This window comes from Carassius carassius, chromosome 5 (genome assembly GCF_963082965.1).
Source record: "Carassius carassius chromosome 5, fCarCar2.1, whole genome shotgun sequence".
Taxonomy (NCBI): Eukaryota; Metazoa; Chordata; class Actinopteri; order Cypriniformes; family Cyprinidae; genus Carassius; species Carassius carassius.
Genome location: NC_081759.1, coordinates 22715959 through 22737367, shown reverse-complemented (window position 1 = coordinate 22737367; position 21409 = coordinate 22715959). Strand labels below are relative to the sequence as shown.

Sequence of the window (21409 nt, the reverse complement as noted above, 5' to 3'; positions counted from 1 at the left end):
AACTGTGTTCAATGATCATGTATCTCAAAATCGGCAAAAATACATCTGTTTTTCTTAGTTAGAGTTTATAACATTTCAGCCTAACAACATCTAAACTCTTAATGGTTTAAAATGATTTTGTCCTGAAATTATTATTTGTGTGTGTGTGTGCTATTGTTGGTTTACAATGACCTTTATCCTGTCTTTATCAGATATCTGAGGAAGGCTCGATGATCTCCTGTGTAGTGGAGCGCACACGTGGCGCTCTGGATCATGTCTATGTAAACTACACCGTCACTCAGGTTGATTCACCCGCAGACTCGTCAAATGCCTCGGACTTTGCCAATGTTACAGGCTCCATCCATTTCCTGCCAGGCCAGCGCTCTGAGGTAACAGGATTAACCTCTCAAGCAGTTATTATTAATGACCACAGGACCACCAATTAAGGGGGAACATTATAATATTCCCATTAATTTGTAATGGCTGGACAACTGCAATTACATGCCATTGCATTACATCTGTTCACATGATGATTGTATATTTAAACACAGAAATAAGTTAAAAAATTAATTTGAACTTGTTTTAAATAGCAAAAAAGTTTGCATTGATGAATTTAGTTGAGTCTTAATTTTATTTGTATTTCTTTAACAGCCAAACTGTAAATGTATATGGCTCCATCTAGTGGTGGTTTTAACCACTTTGATTAATTGACAGTGTAAATCCGCTAAGTAATGGCAAAGCCTCACTCATAAATGCCTTTATATTTGATTTCTCTTGTCTCCTAGGTTTTAAACCTGCTGGTTCTAAATGATGACCTGCCTGAGGTTGATGAGCACTTCCGGGTTAGGCTGGTGTCAGCTGAATCAGGTGATGGGAAACCAGGTTCCACTCCTACCAGTGGAGCCAGCATCGACCCAAACAATGCCATTAACAATATTACAGTCAAAGCCAGTGATCATCCATATGGTAAATTGTTATATTTGCCCTTTTAGATTCATTCTTTCATTTATGCTGCCAGATTGTCATAGTTGACTAGTTATTAATGCAATTTCAGGCCTTCTGCAATTTCAAACTAGCCCAGTGCCTGCTGGTATGATCAGACCCGCACTAGAGGAGGCCCATGTGACTGTTCGAGAGGAGGCTGGTGTGGTCAGTCTGCTGGTGGCCAGAGCACAAGGACTGCTGGGAAGGGTGATGGTGGGCTATCGTACGTCTCCATTCACAGCTGCTGGTTCAGAGGACTATGAGGTACCAACAATTCCTATAAGACTATGAGACAGTTGAACACTTTTTTTGGGGTTTTAAACATTTTAAGTAAAATTTAGGGTCGGTTTATTTGTTTACTCAGTCTTTCATTTATTTTTTATTTTATTAAGCAATATTGCAATAAATCGAAGATGACATTCCTAATGTTTAAAAAAACAACTTCAATTGAAACAAGTGATTCTTGAGCACCAAATCAGCACATTTAATGATTTCTTAAGGATCATATGATACTAAAAACTGGAGTAATGTCTTGCCATCACAGGAAACAATTCAAATTAAATTGAAAAATATACTAAAATTACAAATCTGTTGTTTTAAATTGTAATAATATTTCACCATATTAATGTCATTGACCTCAAGGTTTTGAACAGTGTATATGTTTTTGGTCTTTGCTCTCTTATACAGTACAGCAATAAGAGTCATTTTTCATTAACCAAGATCCCCTAATAAAATTCCTTTGTATATTAAAATGGCACAATTCCTTTCCGTCTTCTGACAGGACACAGAGGGATTTCTAGACTTCTTGCCTGGCGAGAGATTTAAGTTCATCAATGTGACTATTATAGACAACTCGGTCCCAGAGTTGGACAAAGTCTTTAGAGTGGAGCTTTATAATCCAAATGGAGGAGGTAAGAAAATTGGTCAGTTCAGATTGATTCTGTGTCCTCTCTTTTACTTTCTTGATTTTTCTTTCACTGTTTCCGCATGCACTGTCTCCTGTGGGCTCCATTCATGCTGTTTGTGCATGATAATGGAACATTCTGTGTGATTTCAATGTGTACTATGTGTGATCCCTGTCTGGCTCCTGTGTGCTCCTTAAGTGGATCCATTATTTGCAAGCGAAGCCAGTGGAAGTGGCGAGAGTGACATTGACTTCTTTCTTCCGTCCTTTCACTATCATCATGGTAAGATTCTTTTTCACACAGATCTTTCTCTCATAGTTTTTCCTCATTTCCATTATTTGCTGTTATACCAGACTGGATTCTGTTTGGAAAAAAAAAAAAAATATATATATATATATATATACACTGGTTTGACTGTATATTAAACTAAAGTGGCGCTTCATATTAACAAAGTAAAAAGTGGTTTTACTTATATTTGTTTATTATTTCCCAACTGCTTGAATTGCTCCTGCTTTGGCATTTCTGTGGCACTTTATGCCCCATTATCTATCATTTGGTCCTTGGCAGATCTTTTCAACAGAACTTCTTTAACCAATGCTTATTCGCTGCTTACTCTTTGTTTTTCTTTCTTTTGTTGATTTATTGCATAATTGAGGTCGCCCCTTACACAAGCTTTATTTTGTAAGTGCTAGATTAAAAGTTGTAAAGTTTAAGAGCTGCCCATAACAGTCAAATCCCCAGACTCTGGATTGTAGAGTTCTGCCAAGCTGTTTACATAGTACTAAGGCCTGCGAGCAATACCAGGAAAAACGTGGGAAAAGCAAATAGCCTTTATGTTTAAGGGAGGCCAATAGGGGTAAATGATGTTTTGAAAATGTCACTGTTCACCTCTGTGACGCTTCTTAGTGCCCTTCTTTAGGGAGTCTTTAAAAGTAGTAGTAGCTGTAAAAATGGGTCTACTTATTTTCTTCTCTTATATTATGGCTTAAATACTGATAAATGTATTTTCTGAAGCTAACCTGGGCACTGCTGCTCGTATCATCGTGACCATTGCTGCTTCCGATGAGGCTCACGGCGTCTTCCAGTTCAGTGCCGACTCTCTGACTGTGAATGGCACAGAGCCTGAGGAGGGCAGGAGTACTGTTGTACTGCAGGTCAGTCCCAGTTATAATCATCACTGTGTCATGATGACCACTGTTTCTTTTGTCCTGTCTATGAATTTATTCAAAAAGTTATTTTTTTATTATTTTTTATACTGTATGTTACATGCATAGAGAATTATAATTATTTATCAGAAAAAAATATATATATAACAATATTTGAAAAAACGAAATGATTCATGTGGTGCAATAAACAAGCAGAAATTATATCATAGACAAGATCTTGAAAAAAAAGTTCACTGCCTTTGGGTTTTGTAAGAGGCCTCTTATTCTCATCAAGGTGATCAAAAATACATTAAAGGGTTAGTTCACCCAAAAGTGAAAATTCAGTCATTAATTACTCACTCTTTTGTTGTTCCAAACCTGTAAGAACTTTGTTCATCTTCAGAACACGAATACAATTTTTTTATGAAATCTGAGAGCTTTCTGATCCTGCATAGACAGCAACAAAACTGAAATGTTCCCAGACCCAGAAGCGTAGTAAGGACATTGGTAAATAGTCCATGTGACATCAGTGGTCTCGATTAATGGGGAGCACATGATTTGGAGGAGAAGAATTATTGAATAAAGTTGTTAATATTTCAGTGTATTTAAACATTTATTTTGTTCCAGTGATGGCAAAGTATTCATTACTCCAGTCTCCAGTGTCACATGACCTTTCACAAATATACATTTTTAGAGTCATTAAAATAAATAAATAAAAGTAAAAAATGATTTTCATTGAAAACAAATTGTACAGATGAGAGAAAAAGTTAATGTTTAATATAAGTAAGTTTCCTGTTTTTCTCAGGTGATTCGTACCTTTGGCGCTCTGTCCAGTGTGACAGTGTACTGGGAGGCAGATGCTAATTCAGAGGGAGAACTTGTATATAGATCTGGCAATGTGACCTTTGAGGTGGGCCAGACTGTTGGAAGCATCTACTTACTGATTTCCCAAGATGACATTCCAGAATTTGACAAGAGCTTCAGAGTCCGCCTCTCTAATGTTTCTCATGGTCGACTCGGGAAGGAAACTACTGCCACACTGACTGTATTGGCCAGCGACGACCCTTATGGACTTTTTGTTTTCTCTGACAGCAGTAGACTGATCCGTGTGCCAGAAGCAAATGCTGTCATCACCCTGAACATACAGAGGAGAAAAGGCTTAATGGGAAGGGTGCGAGTGACATATCGAACATTGAGGGACACTGATGCAGCTCCATATAGCACACTGGGAGTAGGTCGGGCCAGTGCAGGGAATGACTTTGTGCCTGTTGTGGAGTCTGTGATATTCTCTGTTAATCAGAGTGAAGTAAATGTGACCCTGAGGGTACTGGATGATGAGGAACCGGAGAGAGCAGAGTCTGTGTTTTTGGAACTTGTCAGCGTCACTTTAGTTGAAGGGCTGCAACCCAGACCAGGTAAAAGTTACTTGTAAGGTGTCTTGAATTATAAACTATGAAATGTGCAAAGCATTACTGCTTTAAACAAAAAGCAAGGATGTGTACTGAATGTAACTTTTGGTTTTTCAGTTGCCCTTTCCCCTCGACTTGGCCCACGGAATGCCACAGTTGCCCAGATCATTATAGAGGCCAGCGATGATGCTTTTGGGGTGCTACAACTGTCTTCCCCAGCAGTGAGTGTGCACGAGTACTACGTCGGACCTATAATCAATGTAACGCGTATTGGAGGGATTTTTGCTGACGTGTCTGTCAAATTCAGAGCAGTTCCATTGACCGCTAGAGTGGGTGAGTTTTAATGACAAATGTAATTCTGTTGTCATGGACGTTGTGGAATGTTATTTTCTCGAATATTCTAGGAATTAATTTTTAAGAAAAATAATTTTCTGTTTTAACATGGTTTAAATTCTAATGTATAAATGTGTTTTAAATTGTAGTATTTAACTATATAACTATTTTACTTGTGTGTTTCTACATATTAAATTGAATGAAATATTAATGGAATTAACTGAATATCTATTTTATATCAGTATATTTCTAAATCATATCATATGATTTTGAATGGCATATGTAGGTGAAGACTACAGTGTGGCCTCTTCTGATGTGGTTTTGCTGGAGGGAGAGAGTAGCAAGCCCATCCCTATCCTCATCATCAATGATGTGTTGCCTGAACTGGAAGAGACCTTTCGAATTGAGCTTCTCAACCAGACCACAGGTGGCGCTCTCCTGGGGGACCTTACACAGGCCATCATTACCATCCTACCCTCAGATGATCCATATGGATCTTTTGGTTAGTTTTTATGAATGGCCTGCTTGTCATGGAAGTTCAGTAATGGAACATGTTCAGTGTTTTACATGTTTTTTTGACGGTTAGTTTTTCAGGCTGCACCCATCACAGTCGAGGAGCCAGCAGTGAATGCTTTTGAGGTGTCCCTACCCATAGTGAGGAATGCTGGAACTATAGGTGATGTGGATGTCCAATGGAGAGCCACAGTCAATGGAAGACCTGCCACTGGTGATCTGCGACCTTTGTCTGGTGAGGTCAGGTTTGCTCCTGGAGAAACCTTAAAGACATTGAAAGTTGAGGTTTTGGCTGATGATGTTCCTGAAATTGAAGAGGTGAGTGTTGGTTTTTAAGCTTTGTAAGGATGTATGAAAACTCTACATTACTTGAGCGTTTCTGTTTAATTTAGGTAATAAAGGTTGAGCTCATAGGTGCCACCAATGGTGGTAACATTGGGGCTGAAAAAGTAGTCGATATCATTGTTCCTGCCAATGACAACCCTCACGGAACCATATACTTTGAGCAAGCAGTATACCGCATCCAGGAGCCACTGGAAGGGATCTATATTGCTAACATTACAGTTCGAAGGAGGTAATGTGCCTGTTTTTCCTATGTCTTTAATTTTGCTTTGAATGGTATGTTATGTTTCTTCTTTGTGTGGTTTTCACTGCAGTGGTGGTAACTTTGGGATGCTGGAGATCATTTATAGCACCTCTGAAGTTGATATCGTAAGCAATGCTCTCAGGGAAGGCAGAAATTTCCTGGTTTACTTTGATTCTCCACTGGCTGGAGCGCCATCCAATGCCCTCCGCAGACCCATCAACATCACCACAGACACAAACGTCCTGAATTTCTGTGCTGCGTTCTGCCTTAGAGAGCGAGCTTGCCAAGCTTTCAGCTTCACCAACACCCCAAGAGCGAGTTGCCTCTGGGTAACGTCTGGGGCCAGACAACTGAGTCCCTCCCCACAAACCTTCACCTATTTAAAAAACACCACAGCAGCCTCTTCGCTGTTTAGCTCGCAGGCTGTTGCTGGGAGCGACTACATAACCATGACGGCTCAGACCGCAACCATGCTAGACAGATCGCAAGTCGCTAACCTTACTGTACCCATCTTGACTGACTCTTTGCCAGAGGTGGATGAGAGTTTTGTGATTAAAATCCTGAGTGTTAGCTTGGCCAACATGACCGCAACTACAAAGAACTTGCCAACAATACAGCAGCCGGACACAGCTTTGGTGACTATAGCAATGAATGGAGATGCGTTTGGAATATTTCTACTCTATAGCATTAACCCCAATGCCACACAAGATGGTCTGTATCTCGAAGTGAGAGAGGAACCAAAAACAACAGTGCTGCTGGTCATTGAGAGGAGAGGAGGCAGTATGGGACAGGTAACAGTGGAGTGGAAGTATGTTGGCGGCAGTGCCACACCCAACGCTGACTTCAATGGAACGGGGGATACCCTCATCTTTGCAGAGGGTAAGTCTGCTTTGTGCTTTTGGTGGTACTGAAAACACTTGTCACAATAAGTCAGGAGATTGACTTTATTTACTTTAGATTAAGTTTTACCGAGTTTTTAACCTTTTTTTTTTCAATATTCATACTTTACTCTGGTGGAATTATTTACATAATGCACCTTTGGCAGCTTAAATCAGGGATATCGCTGCTTTGGTCTTTTTAACGCAGGGTTAAAAGTGTTGATAATACCGTTTTTGTAAAACTGTCTGTGAATAAGGGAAATGCATTTCTATAATTTGAAAAAATAATATCAATCAAACATCTATCTTGGTTAATTCAATAAAATAAAGGATAAATTGATATAAATCATTCTAAATAAATGAATTCTAAAAAAACTGAAGTCCATTTTCAACATTGAAATTGCCCCCTGTCTGTGCCTTAAAGGTGATGTAAAGAAGACCCTTGAGTTTGTCATCATGGATGACATGGAACCTGAAGACAATGAGACTTTACAGCTTGGGTTAGTGAGCACTGAAGGTGGCAGCCGTATCCTTCCCAGTTCGGACACAGTCACCATCCTCATCCTGGCCAATGACAATGCAGCTGGTGTGGTGGGCTTTCACACAGCTTCAAGATCTGTCATCGTCAGAGAGGGTCTGTGTTTTTCTTGTTTTTGTTCCACTTTTACAGTTAAGGCTTGTTCACACCACAAATGATGTCCATAACACTGCGATGTGACAGAAGGCAATATAAGAGTTTCTATTTAAATGTTCAAACTCTTTAAAGCGGTGGATTTTTGATTGTCCAAGAATGGTTTTCATCATTCATCAGTTGGAAATAATGTAATAAAATGAAAATAATTCTGATTCCAACAACTTATGGTTATAGTCATCCCTGGTGTGAATGGGCTTTTAATTAAAGAAGTCATCATAATGTATTTATTCATGTTATTTCTCAACAGGCAGAGGTGGTTTTAAGAGTAACATAATTGATTTAACTTCTGTTACGGGTATGTGCCCAAGTGTAGAGGCATTTTAAACATGTTGTAATTGGATAATTATAGGCATCAGGTTGTGCTCCATAGTAACTAGTAACATAGTACCAAGATGTGATGAGAGAAGTGGGATCTGCAACAGCTGCAACATTGGGAAAGATGGTTCGTGTCACCTTGCATGCATGACAGCACACGTGAATTCTATATCCCTATATAAGGAAAAGGAACTCACATCTCATAAAAATTAGCTTCTAAATCAACTGAGGTTGTATTACTTGAAGTTTGTTGAGGTTTTATTAAATCCAGTAAACCCAATGCAAAATCCACGTCTTATTATACCAGATAATGGTTAATAAGTAAGGCTAGATGTTCTTTGTATTCAACAGGTGAGAGTTTGTCTCTGCTGGTGGAGAGAACAGCTCCCGCGGTTGGAAATGTCACAGTGGAATGGAGGATCGAAGGCCCTCGAGTCTCAGTAACTTTTACAGACACCTCTGGAACTCTGTTCTTCTCTGAGGTAATGAATAAAAAAATGTTGCTTTACCAGATCATTTGATCATTTCTTTTAAACTTGTGAATTCAAAGGACAATGAACGATTAATGTTCTACCTCAACTACTATTTCAGGGAATGTTAAATAATACTATAGTGTTGAGGCTACTTGAGGATACCATACCAGAAGAAAGAGAGGAGTACAGAGTTATCCTAACAAATATACAAACCAAAGGTATTTATCAGAAACACACACAGGAACTTGTTTTCCTTGAAAGTTTAATGCACTGTATATTGCAAGTTCATCTTATGTTTAGCAAGGCCACTAAGATTTATTATATGCAAGTTCATCTTATGTTTAGCAAGGCCACTAAGATTTACTATTAACATTTATGAATGTAGAATTTTCACAGTTTTGCTTCTCAGGTAAATGATCTTGTTTTAAGGATGTTTACATATTTCTGTTTAAAGAATTTTTACTATGTTAGCATTAACTGTTATGTTATTGTCTTGTTAATTTGGTAATTACTCACAATCTGCACTTCAGCTTTAGTGTGCACTCACATTTCACTTTAAGAACACTTTAGAATGTGTTTAAGTTGTGCTTATTCTGGACACGATATATATATATATATATATATATATATATATATATATATATACATATATATCTTTTTTTTATAATCATGTATAATATATAATTCTCTCAGGGGTTACCCAGACAGGCATGGCAGCTCTGCATGCTCAGGGTCGTGAAGCAGTGGTAAGCGTGGAAGCTAGTGACGAGCCGTTTGGTTTGCTCAGCATTGCCCCCTCATCCTTAAAAGTGACCACAGATGAGAAAGACACCACCATCAGGATTTTCCTAAACCGAGAGTTTGGTGCAACAGGTTAGCTACGCTTGCAAAATCATTCAAACAAAGTGTTGTCCTGGATTATGGGGATGTAAATATTGCTACTTTCCCCTACAGGTGCTGTAAATATCAGCTATGAGACTGTGCAGGGCTCCTTGCAGGACCTCAGACAGACTGAGGGAGCTCTAGCCCAGCCAGGCCTGGACTTCAGACACATCTCCAGTTCTGTGATCATGCAGGATGGACAGACATCTGTGTCCATCCCTATCACCATCTTAGATGTATGATGCTGCTGATCTAACATTGACTACATTCTTACAGTTTTCATTTTAATGTTAATGAATTATTATTTAGATGCTTATTAATTCTCAGGCATATTGTATTAACCATAATTAAATTAACATATTTGTATTTGTTGTTAACAGGATGACATCCCTGAGCTGCAAGAGTTTTTCTTAGTCAATATAACATCAGCTGTCCTCATAACCACCCTCCCAACCACCCCTAAACTAAGTAAGATGATTAGATAATTAAGCAAATTGATTTTGTTTTACATAATTTTTCACTTTTCTGTGTTAAATGAGTCCCATTTAATTAGGTTTTAGGTTCTTCTTTCAATTATAATTTCTTCTTGAATCCTGTTGCATTCTTTCATAGAGATTTTCTTTACATTGAAAGGTAATGGTACTCAAACATGTACTTGATATGCTCTAGTGCTTTGTGCTTATTGTCATATTGTCAGTGGCATTTTGTAACTAGAATCTGTGTTTGTAAGGTGTGAGCTCGCAGCAGTGTGAACTCTGTCATTCCCAAATACAGTCCCCACTCCTCGCTTATAATCAATGATTTGTGAAGACTCTTGGTAGAAGCCTTTTTTTTTTTGTACATGACTATTGGTGTAGTAATAGTTGATGATTAATAATGTTGCAAGTTACCTGTTTTTTTTTTATTGTGCTTTTCCTGAAACCCCAAAGCATGCTGCCATTGCCTATTATCCTTACCCTTAAACTATTTTATTTTATTTTATTTTTCTGATGTATTCCTGTCTTTCCAGGTACTGAAGGCCTTGTAGCAGAGATCATTATTAATGCTAATGATGGAATCCAAGGGATCATTGGCTGGCAAAACATAGAGTACGAGCACCCTTTTGTCTTTTTTTTTTTCAACTTATGTGAACCATGGTATCTTTAACTTTTATGGTGAGTAAAAATCTCTAGGTAATGTATGTATTTTCTCCTCAGCTATGTGATTAATGAGACAATTGGCGTGTTAACTCTGGTGGCGTACCGTGATGCCGGGATGTATGGAAATGTGTCCCTGTTCTTCTATGCCCAGAATCTCGAGGCTCAGTTGGGTCTGGATTTCAATGCTACCCCATCAGTGAGTCACAAACACTCTTTCTAGTTTTTAAATCCAATGAACTATTCAGCATTTATTGTTAATAATTATTGACGATATATACCTACACAGATGATCCATTTTGTGGATGGAGAACGGCACAAGTTTATCGAAGTTCAGATTTTAAATGATGCCATTCCTGAAGGGGATGAGACCTTTCAGTTAATTCTGGCAAATCCATCAGCAGGGCTGCAGCTGGGAGAAAACACTACAGGTCTGGTATGCTGGGAGACACTGAACATTCATGATCGTCCATGATCAGTACCATATAATTTTTCTCTAATGTGTTTTCACAGCTACCGTGACTATTCTGGCCAATGACGATGGCCATGGAATCATATCCTTCAATAACAGTGAACATTTCCTGCTGAGGGAGCCCACTTCATTGTCAGGTCTGGGGCAGAGTGTGGCCACCCTCTACATCATACGAGACCCTCCTCAGGGTGTATTTGGTACTGTATCGGTCCAGTTCACAATCACTGATGTCAATGGATCCCTGTACACTGATGATCTCACACCTTCCTCTGGCTTTGTGGTACTTGAGGACGGAGTCAGATTCAAGGTACAGTATAAAAAGATCTTACAGAGCAATGAAAATTTTATGAAATAGTTAACCAAGCATAATGAAGGAACCATTTTTTTTTAAGTTGAGAAAATACATGTAAGAACCAGTGTTTTGTCAAAGAAAATAGTCTTCATATTTGTTTTCTAGACTTTGGAGATCTGGGCTGTTCTGGATGCTGAGCCAGAAATGAATGAGACATTCACAGTGACTCTGTCCAACCCTGCCGGAGGTGCTCGACTGGGAAACTCAATGCAGACTTTCATCACCGTACTGCAGAATCAGGCTCCTCTAGGACTCTTCAGAATATCACCATCTTTTAACAGGTACATTCACAGCCTGTTTTAAACAAGCTTGTTGGACTCATACAACCCCTGCTTCTACTGTATTTTTTGTATTTTCCAGGACTCTAGACACCATGACCGTGGAGGAGAATGACGGTACGGTGTACCTGACAATATCTCGCAGTAATGGCTTGGAGTCAGCCGTCAGTGTGGAATGGGAGACCCGGTCAGGAACAGCATTTGGCATGAGTAAGAAATTGCACTAGTAGGCTTATTTTGGTGTTTTTCAAAAGCTGTTTGACCACTGATTGTTTAATGTATTTGTAGGAGGTGAACAGCCAGTGTTGGCTGTATATCAGTCTGTCAAGGATAACTTGGCGTCAGTCTGGTGTGCAGTGCCCAATGAAGACTCTGCTGTGGTCCTGAGGCTGCTCAGAGGTCCAGCTCAGAACCAGGCTGTGCTCTACAAATGGCAGGGTGTCTTGGTACCTGTGGAGGTATGCTTTAAATTCAGTTAAAACATGTTGCATGCAAACTCTTTGGCCTGTTCTGTTCCCCTCTGTCCTCCCAGTCATTTCACATTTCAGATACATTGTCCTATCTAAAAAAAAAATGCATACAGAACAAAAAAAAGCTCAATGCTCTGTGTTTTGGTAGAAGAAAATGCACTCAAAATTGTAATGCTTGTTCAGTTTCCTAAATATAGCAGCTAATGCTAATAATCACTCTCACGGACATTTTCCTGGACTGTGCCCAGCTGGTGGAATGACCTCCCAATCTCAATTCGTACAGCTCTTTTTTCAAGAAAAAACAACTCATTTTCAAGAAACATCTAAAGACTCATCTTTTTTGCCTGCACTTAACCAACTAATACTAGCACTTTTCCTTTTCTTGTCTTTTCATTTATTAAAAAAAAAAAAAAAAAACCTGGCTATGCGTTCTATACTAGACTAACTGAGACTCGTCATGGCACTTGTATACTGTTGTTGTTCTCTTGTTGACCTGACTGCTTCTATTGTTCTCATTTTTAAGTCGCTTTGGATAAAAGCGTCTGCTAAATGATTAAATGTAAATGTAAATGTATTCATATAATCATACAATGTAAATTTGGTTCATTTCTGTGTTTGGGTCAAATTAAATGTTAAGAAAATACATTTGCAGTCTGTGCAACCAATATCATATGAAGTTCAGGCAAAAATTGATTGATTGATTGATTGATTTGAACTCACTTTAAAATCCTTTTTTTAATTTTAATGCATGTATTTATTTTTTATTTTGTAATTTATTTATAGTTTTTTTAAGATTGTAATCATACCTTGTCAATGCAAGACAATAAGTATTTCTTTTATTTGTTTGTTTCTGTTTTGTATTTCTTTTCTCTCTTTCACTCTGTTTCTCATAGTTTGTCAGCATCCAGAATCCCAGCTCTTGTGTGGGTTTTACAGTCAATGGCTCCAGCTATGTGGCAGTTTCCCATGCACACAGCAATGTGTCATTAACTGCCACAATCAGTTTATTTCGCCTTCAGGCAGACCTCAACCTAACTCAAGTGAGTATGCTGCCAGTTTATCTTTTTATTTATTTGCCATCGACAAAGCTACATGTGTGCTTATCCTGTAATAGACTTGTGATTCATCTCACTTTAGTCAGATTTGTATTTTCTGATGCGATATATTTATATTGTTCAATGTTGTCCCCTTTTGTAGGAGCAGACTCTTACTGTGAACAGTTTCAGCGTTAAACACTTCTCCACTGAACTCCAGCAATATTTGATTGCTTCTAGTGAGGTATACTCAGTCTGACATGTAAAATACAAACTTGGAGTTCTAATTGGAAGCATTCAAATAGCAATCATAAGAAATACTTTACTGAGATCATTCCTCTCTGTCTTAAGATTTTTGTGTGGGATGGAGGCTCATTCTCCCTTCGTCAAAGTCTTGACTTGCAAGACATTACCACAGCCATACCCTTCAGACGAGGCAGCAGCAACGTACAGCACCTGGCTGTGTGCATGAACAGAACGACATCACCGTGTTTGGTTTACCAGTGGAGTAATGGACGTTTCCAAAACCCTCAAACCTTAGAAGTCAGTGCTCGAGTCAATCAAGTGGAATCATTTCAGATGGGAGGAGATACGTTCCTCCTCATCATTACTGAAGGTATCATATGTAGTGTTACAGTTCAAGAGTATTTTAAATTTGAAGATGTTTCGACACTGTATGAGCATTGCTGCCCTGTATCAGAATCTAACATTCACATTGTCTTTATTGTTCACCATGAAAAGGTCCAAGCTCAAAATGTGAAGTGTTTATGTGGGGTTCTCAGCAAAACTTCTTCCAGCAGACACAGTCCATCTCATTTCCCGGCCTCTTTTCAGTCCACCCCTTTACCCCTCCTTCTGGAATATGTGAGTTGCCAGACAAATTTTGTGCAGTCTGTTTAAATAATATCACATTTAGTGTGTTTCCACTGTTAAGCGTATTTTTACCTATATTTTGTCTTTACCAAAATTATATGCCTTAGTTTACTGGTATTTCAATTTACATGTCATAATAATAGCACTTGCTAAACAGAATTGCATTGATATTCCTCAAAAATGGTTGGGTTATGGCTAATATACAGACTATTTCTTGCACCAACATTCATACAAAATAATTTTTTGCACTGCTTCAAGTACCAGTTATTTATGTATTTATTTAGTTTTTCTTAAAAATCATTTCATTCCTCAAGGATGCATTAAATTAAAAGTGATATTAAATACTTTTACATTGATAATATTTTTTGTTTTTGTTTTTTGTTATGTTCTGCTTTATTCTTTTGAACTTTCTTTTTGATTCCTTAAAAAAGTAGTACATGCACAAAATAAAACGGCACAATCATTTTGTTTGCATAAATTTTGATTTGTCTTGTCTCACTTGTATATTTAACTATTTGTTTGCCTTGCAAGCATATCTGTTGTTTAGGCTTTGTGTCATTTACAGTATACAGCAAAACTATCTGTACTGAGAAATTAGATTAACAAGTTTCTTTTTGTCGTAGCTCACCTGTTGCTTGCGGGTCTAAGAGGTTCAGTACTGTACTCATGGAGGTCAGATCTGAGGCAGTTTGCTGAAGTACTGCAGTCTCTGTCTGCACAACAATTCCTGTACCTGCTTGTTCCTTCTCTCAATTCTACTAAAAGTCTTATCGTAGCCACTGGAGAATCAAGTTCTGTTGTATATGAGCTGACCTCAGTTTCCAACCAATCTGACTTCATCCCCAAGTATGTTACCATTCCTAAGTAAACAGTTTGATTTCTATATTTAAATGTTTGTCTAATGCTGATGGTCATTGATATTTCCATCTCTTATCCTCAGTTCAGGAGAGCTTTTTTTCCAACCTGGTGTCCGTGAGCTAGAAATAGCAGTGAATGTAATTGATGATGATGTTCCTGAGGAGGAAGAACATTTTCGTGTCAGCCTCAAGAACCCCAAAGGAGGGGCAGAAATTGGCTTTCGTGGTCAAGTGACCTTGTTCATTCCAGCTAATGATGATGCTTATGGAATTATAGGCTTTGCACAGGTATAAAGATCAGAATACATTGTGTGCTTCACAGATGCTGTTATCTGAATATGCAGTACAACTCACAAAACCCAATGTCATGGCGTGATCTTTAATAGTGTAAAAGTATTGCCAGATTTAAATCCAAGACATTGGTGCACTGTTGATGATACCAGGAATATATTTGTATACAGAACTCTTTAATGCGAGAGGTGGATGAGTTGGAGGATAATAACCCTGTTTCTCTGAGCATTGAGAGGAGGAGAGGCAGGTTTGGCAGACTAACAGTACACTGGAGTGCCTATGGTAGTCTGGAGGACATTTTCCCCACTTCAGGAGTGGTAAGAGCTGCTGCTTTCTGTTTTTAATTGTTTTAGTTATAACATTTGACTGAACTGCATGTTTTAAATAGTACATTTGTATCGCAGACTGTTGTTCTAGTCCAAAATCACAATTCTAACTATAAGCTGCCATTTGTAGCAGCAGTTACATATGTAATTAAAAGGTTCAAGCATCTGTTTACAAAAACATTGTACTATTTAAAGCACCTGTTATTCATACTTATTATAAAAACCTCCCAATTGGGACAACAAAATGTCCACATATGGTATAACCACAATGTACTATGAATTACAGACCTCTTTACATCCTCTCTGTCTGTTTTTCATGTAGGTGACATTTTCTGAGAGCCAGGCTGTTGCTACCATCTCACTGAGTGTATTAGCTGATGATATTCCAGAGTTAGCAGAAAAAGTCACCCTTGTCCTGACCAAGGTCATAACGATTGGGATAATTCAGCTGTCCAGAGGAGCCATGATCGACCCTCAGCGTACCCAAGCAAACCTGACTATTAGAGCGAATGGTTCACCCTACGGAGTCATTGGCTGGCATCTCGATTCCCAGTACTTCATTACGCCAGAACCTCCAAGTAATCCATTTGTGTTTAACTTTGTCTCAGTTCAACGTAGCACAATAATATAATCAACAGCGTATGAATGGCTAAGACAGCCAAAAACATTGCTGTGGTGTGCCAACACAATATTTAAGTCAACATGTCATCATTTCCTGCAATCCAAATTACTGATAATAAATATATACAAATGTCTTAGTCCTATACTTAGTCTTGGAAGTAGTTTAGAAATGTAGTGGGGTTTTTTTTTATACATAATTGCTCAATTCATTATAATATGAAATATATTGAAATACACTGATGTAATTATTTACATTTTTTTATTGCTTTCACTTCAGAGAGCCCAAGCAACATTACACTAAGTATTGTGAGAGATCAAGGAGCATCAAGGGATGTATTAGTTTACTACACCACCAAAGCGGCCCTCCACCTGCCACCTGTTAATCAGGCTAGTGAGGGAACTGACTATGTAGCCAAAGAAGCCACAGTCATCATGAAAGAAAATGCTACTGTTGTCTTGGTATCTATTACCATCTTGCCGGTGAGTATTAAAACCCAATTAATCTGACTGCTTCACTGAGATGCCATCTAATAAAGAAGATTTCACAATATTACTGTTTTCACTGTCATTTTAATTAAGTAAATGCAGCCTGAATATATGAATGAATACATGGATCTTCTTGCAAAAACATTCCCAGTTAGTCTCAGGTCACTCATTCTGAGGACACACTATGCTGAGGCTGAACTACTCATACAGCACAAGCCAACAGTCAGTTACTATAACCACCACAGAAACCCCACTTTATTTTATTTTTTCAGTTTGTTCCTGGAATAGCTTGTGCCTTGTAAATTGCAGTGGTCGTTAGATATTTTTTGCATATTGTCCAGCCCCAAAAACCACATGTTGAATTTGTTTGGGCTGAAAGTTTATGACTCAGACTACTGACATAAATCAACATGTTCTTAGAATGAATTGTACATAGGCTTTTTGGATGCTTCTTAGAATCTGCTAAAGAAATTATTCCTTATATTAAGATGTATGAGGTCTCTTAGGGGTTTTAACTTATGCAGTATGTGATATGCATGCAGATAATGATTAAAATTGGATTAATCCTTGGATGGTATACGGTTTATGTGTTTGCTTTTAGGATGATGTTCCTGAACTGGCTGAGGCATTCCTTGTAAACATCACTAGAGTTGAACTGTTGGGTGGAGACACAGGAGCAGCTCAGCCCAGTGTGAGGAGACCTGGTCTGGAGATAGCTGAGGTCACCATCCAAGAGAACGATGATCCAAGAGGAGTCCTAAGTTTTAATGTCTCAAAGGTTGATTCACAATTAATTCTAATTGTGTTTTTTGTACCAGTTTTATTCTGAATGAAGAATGAACATGCTTCTGCAATCCCTTGTCTTTTAGGATGTTTCTGGGGCAGTGCTGGCATTTGAGGTACCATCACCTAGAAACATCCTTCGCTTGGCTGTCATGCGATTGGCTGGTAGATCTGGTAGACTGGTGCTTTACTGGGAGGCACAAACGGTCACAGCCAACACTGAAGATTTTAGTCCTTCCTCTGGAAACCTTACCTTTCAAGATGGACAGGTAAAGATTAAAATCAGAAATATATATACTGTATAATTTAATATGTTACTGCTGTATGTATTTTTAAGTTCTATTTTATCTATTATCTATTTTTAACAGACAGTGGCTTATATTGAGATCACCATTATTGATGACACAGTTGTGGAGTCCACAGAGACGTTTATGGTGAAACTGGTTCGAGTCATTGGAGGTGCGAGGTTGGGGGACGAGACAGCTGTGGTAATCAGCATCCCGGCCAATGATTCACCTTTTGGTCGGTTCGGGTTTGAAGAGCTAATGGTAAATAATATTTATCATATTAGTTCTTTTATATTACCATTTTGCTGCCTAGCCTATGTGCTTTAATTGTTGTACTTGTGATTTTTTTTGTGAGTGGTCCACTCTGGATATCTGAGGCATTTCTGTATTAACTCTAAAGTAACTTTTTGCTTGAACTTCTTCATGGCAACTTTTTTTGGGAAGATGTAAGCCTGTGATTAACTACTGCCATTAGATTAGAATGCCTTGTGGTTACTTTATAAAAGCCTTAAATTGCTCGACTGAAAAGATGGACCTTAGTAACATGCTTTATCTTGCCTCAGGTGTCTGTGTCTGAGCCACGGTTCCTAAATGACCCAGCTTCTTTAGCTACACTGACCGTAGTGCGTAGCTCAGGAGGTGAAGGAGTGGTGCATTTGATATGGCTTCTGCAGGAAGAGGGCAGAGATGACCTAAGCCCTCGTAATGGAACTCTCATTTTTAATGGAGTAAGTATGGGTGGTGAATATGAATATGACAATTGTCTAAGGGATAGTTTAACGAAAAATGAAAATTATGTCATTAATAACTCACCCTCATGTCGTTCCAAACCTGTAAGAACACAAATTAAGATGTTTTTGATGAAATCTTTGATGAGAACTTTCTGACCCTACACAGAATGCAAGGGTACTACCGGGGTCTTAGTATACTAAACCACCACCACGACTTCATATAACAGATTCTTCTCTTATGGGACAGTCTGCCTCCATTCACAAGAATACCACGACGCATGTAATTGCATCAGCAGCAACACACGCATTCACCGTGGTACTCTAGTGGAGGGGCAGAAAGCTCTTGGATTTCATCTAAAATATCTTATTTTGTGTTCTGAAGATGAACGAAGGTCTTACGGGTTTAGAACAACATGAGGGTGAGTAATGCATGACAGAAGTTTCCTTTTTTGGTGAACTATCACTTTAAATTAATTGAACAGCACTTTTACCTATGCCGCAGTGAGATAATCACAGTTGTTAAATTATCTTATTGTTTGTAGACTGAGTCAAAGAAAACTCTGGTGGTTCAGGCTTTGGCCGATGCTGTTCTGGAGGGAGAGGAAAGATTCACTATCCAGCTGCTCTCTCCAAAGAATGAGCCTGTCATTGATCCAGTTAGAGGTTTGTCAGCATATTATCACTACTGATAACATCTGGGAAACAGTTATTGTTTCTTGTCTTCAAAAATGTCTGAACGTTAATGTTTCCCTTTTTCATAGAGCAGGATATTTCAGTATATATCGTATTGTCTATATTCTTGGAGGTCATATTTTTACATCAGTTACTTTTTTTTTTCATCAGGTATTGCTACGGTTGTAATTCAAGCTGATATGGGTGCCCTGGGAACTGTAGGAATAGCTGATTCTAGCAGGAATGTGTTGATTGGCGAGCCAAGAAACAATTACAATGGAACAGCTCTGGTCAGGTAAACTTCTCACCTTCTCCAACCAACAGAGGTTACTGTATCTTTAATTTTTCACCAAACAGAATTCACAAACAAAAATGCCAAAACGGATTTCCTTAACAATGCCCTAATCTGAAGATGAAGTGTGTCCTATCAATTGCAGTCTTGTAAGAGGTCCAGGAATCTTTGGTGAAATTCAGATCTTCTGGAACATCACCACAGCTTCAGATACAGAGTTTGAGGAGACCTCTGGGAAAGTTGTCATGAAAGACCGCCAGTCTGCAGCTACAATTCAGCTGACGGTAAAACAGCTAAGAAATACACATGGTCACTCTAAAGTTTGGGGTTGGGGTTGTAAAAATGAAACTCTCTTACGCTGACTATGACTATGACTATGATGCATTCATTTGATTAAAAATACAGTAATACTGTGAAAACAGTAATATTGTGAAATATTTACATTTACATTTTTTTTTAAATGAAAAGACAAGAAAAGGAAAAGTGCTAGTATTAGTTTGTTAAGTGCAGGTGAAAAAGATGAGTCTTTAGATGTTTCTTGAAAATGAGTAAAGACTCGTACGAATTGAGATTGGGAGGTCATTCCACCAGCTGGGCACAGTCCAGGAAAGGTCCGTGAGAGTGATTTTGAACTTCTTTGGGATGGCACCACAAGGCATCGTTCACCTGGAGAGCGCAAACTTCTGGAGGGCACATAAGATTTAACAAGTGAGTTTAGGTATGTTGGTGCCGTGCCAGTGGTCGTCTTGTAGGCAAGCATCAGTACCTTGAATTTGATGCGGGCAGCTACTGGTAGCCAGTGTAACCTGATGAGGAGAGGAGTAACGTGAGCTTTTTTTGGCTCATTGAAGACAACCCTTGCTGCTGCTGCATTCTGGATCAATTGCAGAGACTTGACAGTACATGCAGGAAGGCCCGCCAGGAGAGCATTACAATAGTCCAGTCTGGAGAGAACAAGAGCTTGGACAAGAAGTTGGGTGGCTTGCTCTGACAGGATGGGTCTAATTTTCCTAATGTTGTATAAGGCAAACCTGCAGGACCAGGTCGTTGTAGCAATGTGGTCTGTGAAGCTTAACTGATGATCCATCACAACTCCTAGGTTTCTGGCTGTCCTCGAAGGAGTAATGGTTGACGAACCCAGCTGTATAGAGAAGTTGTGATGAAGCAATGGGTTAGCTGGAATCACCAGGAGTTCTGTCTTCGTAAGGTTAAGCTGAAGGTGATGGTCATTCATCCAGCTAGAAATGTCACTCAGGCTGAAATGCGAGCAGCTACCGTCGGGTCATCTGGTTGGATTGAGAAGTAGAGTTGGGTGTCATCAGCTTAGCAGTGATAAGAAAAGCCATGCTTCTGAATGACAGATCCTAATGACGTCATGTAGATGGAGAAGAGAAGTGGTCCAAGTACTGAGCCTTGAGGAACCCCAGTAGCAAGGTGTTGTGACTTAGAAACATCACCCTTCCAAGACACACTGAAGGATCTGTCAGAGAGGTAGGACTTAACCCACAGGAGTGCGGTTCCAGAGATGCCCATCTTGCTGAGGGTGGACAGGAGAATCTGGTGATTAACGGTGTCAAAAGCAGCAGACCAGGTCCAGTAAGATGAGTACTGAGGATTTTGAAGCTGCTCTTGCCAGTCGCAGGGCTTCAGTAACCGAGAGCAGAGCAGTCTCAGTTGAGTGGCAACTTTTGAAGCCAGATAGGTTGCTGTCCAGGAGGTTGTTCTGTACAAGGAACATAGAAAGCTGGTTGAACACCCTTGCTAAATAAAAGTATTAATTTTTTTAAAAACTAAAATGGTACTAACCCCCAAACTTCTCCCATGTAAACTATAAAAAATTGTTAGACTGCTAAAATTCAAAGGAAAATTTATTCTCTCTCCCTGTTACCTGCAGGCACTAGATGATGAGATCCCAGAAGAAAGACGTGTCTATCAGCTAAGACTGAGCTCTCTAACACCAGGCTCAGAAATCAACCCTGACAGACAACTTGCCACAATCACTATGGCTGCCAGTGACCTTCCCCATGGGCTCTTCTCCTTCTCCCAAGCCTCTTTGCGTGCCACTGAGGAGGACAGAGCTGTGAGCATGACATTAGCACTGATGAGACACAAACCACAACCCAGAGGACCTGTTCCTCTTGACTGGGAAAGTCATTGAAACTTTTTTAAAAATCCATAAAGCTATAGCCTAGCAACCATTGATACAATGACAAAAAACACTGGAAAGTTTTCTTTATGAAAGTCTTTGTGTCACAATTAATGAACCCAAGGTTGAGTTTAATGGAGTAGTTCAGAGGTAATAAGACTATATTGAATTTAAAAATGAACACACAGGGTAAGCTCTGGCTATGC

General features: G+C 39.0%; 1 protein-coding gene across 1 annotated transcript in view; it reads left to right on the top strand.

Moving 5' to 3' along the window:
- Window positions 1-21409, top strand: part of adgrv1 (adhesion G protein-coupled receptor V1) — a 125840-nt gene that overhangs the window by 41822 nt on the left and 62609 nt on the right. Inside the window, exons 22-63 of the mRNA XM_059550160.1 lie at window positions 192-368; window positions 765-945; window positions 1034-1227; window positions 1745-1874; window positions 2067-2150; window positions 2883-3022; window positions 3819-4428; window positions 4540-4755; window positions 5042-5257; window positions 5342-5586; window positions 5661-5842; window positions 5925-6733; window positions 7157-7366; window positions 8093-8223; window positions 8333-8432; window positions 8908-9087; window positions 9169-9332; window positions 9477-9564; window positions 10106-10184; window positions 10293-10431; window positions 10522-10663; window positions 10746-11011; window positions 11162-11337; window positions 11417-11544; window positions 11623-11792; window positions 12698-12844; window positions 13002-13082; window positions 13190-13454; window positions 13580-13702; window positions 14335-14557; window positions 14652-14856; window positions 15030-15176; window positions 15508-15763; window positions 16084-16286; window positions 16894-17070; window positions 17162-17344; window positions 17444-17623; window positions 17926-18090; window positions 18636-18756; window positions 18937-19060; window positions 19203-19341; window positions 20952-21137. Coding sequence (XP_059406143.1) covers window positions 192-368; window positions 765-945; window positions 1034-1227; window positions 1745-1874; window positions 2067-2150; window positions 2883-3022; window positions 3819-4428; window positions 4540-4755; window positions 5042-5257; window positions 5342-5586; window positions 5661-5842; window positions 5925-6733; window positions 7157-7366; window positions 8093-8223; window positions 8333-8432; window positions 8908-9087; window positions 9169-9332; window positions 9477-9564; window positions 10106-10184; window positions 10293-10431; window positions 10522-10663; window positions 10746-11011; window positions 11162-11337; window positions 11417-11544; window positions 11623-11792; window positions 12698-12844; window positions 13002-13082; window positions 13190-13454; window positions 13580-13702; window positions 14335-14557; window positions 14652-14856; window positions 15030-15176; window positions 15508-15763; window positions 16084-16286; window positions 16894-17070; window positions 17162-17344; window positions 17444-17623; window positions 17926-18090; window positions 18636-18756; window positions 18937-19060; window positions 19203-19341; window positions 20952-21137 — 8082 coding nt within the window. The remainder of the gene's footprint in view (window positions 1-191; window positions 369-764; window positions 946-1033; window positions 1228-1744; window positions 1875-2066; window positions 2151-2882; window positions 3023-3818; window positions 4429-4539; window positions 4756-5041; window positions 5258-5341; window positions 5587-5660; window positions 5843-5924; window positions 6734-7156; window positions 7367-8092; window positions 8224-8332; window positions 8433-8907; window positions 9088-9168; window positions 9333-9476; window positions 9565-10105; window positions 10185-10292; window positions 10432-10521; window positions 10664-10745; window positions 11012-11161; window positions 11338-11416; window positions 11545-11622; window positions 11793-12697; window positions 12845-13001; window positions 13083-13189; window positions 13455-13579; window positions 13703-14334; window positions 14558-14651; window positions 14857-15029; window positions 15177-15507; window positions 15764-16083; window positions 16287-16893; window positions 17071-17161; window positions 17345-17443; window positions 17624-17925; window positions 18091-18635; window positions 18757-18936; window positions 19061-19202; window positions 19342-20951; window positions 21138-21409) is intronic.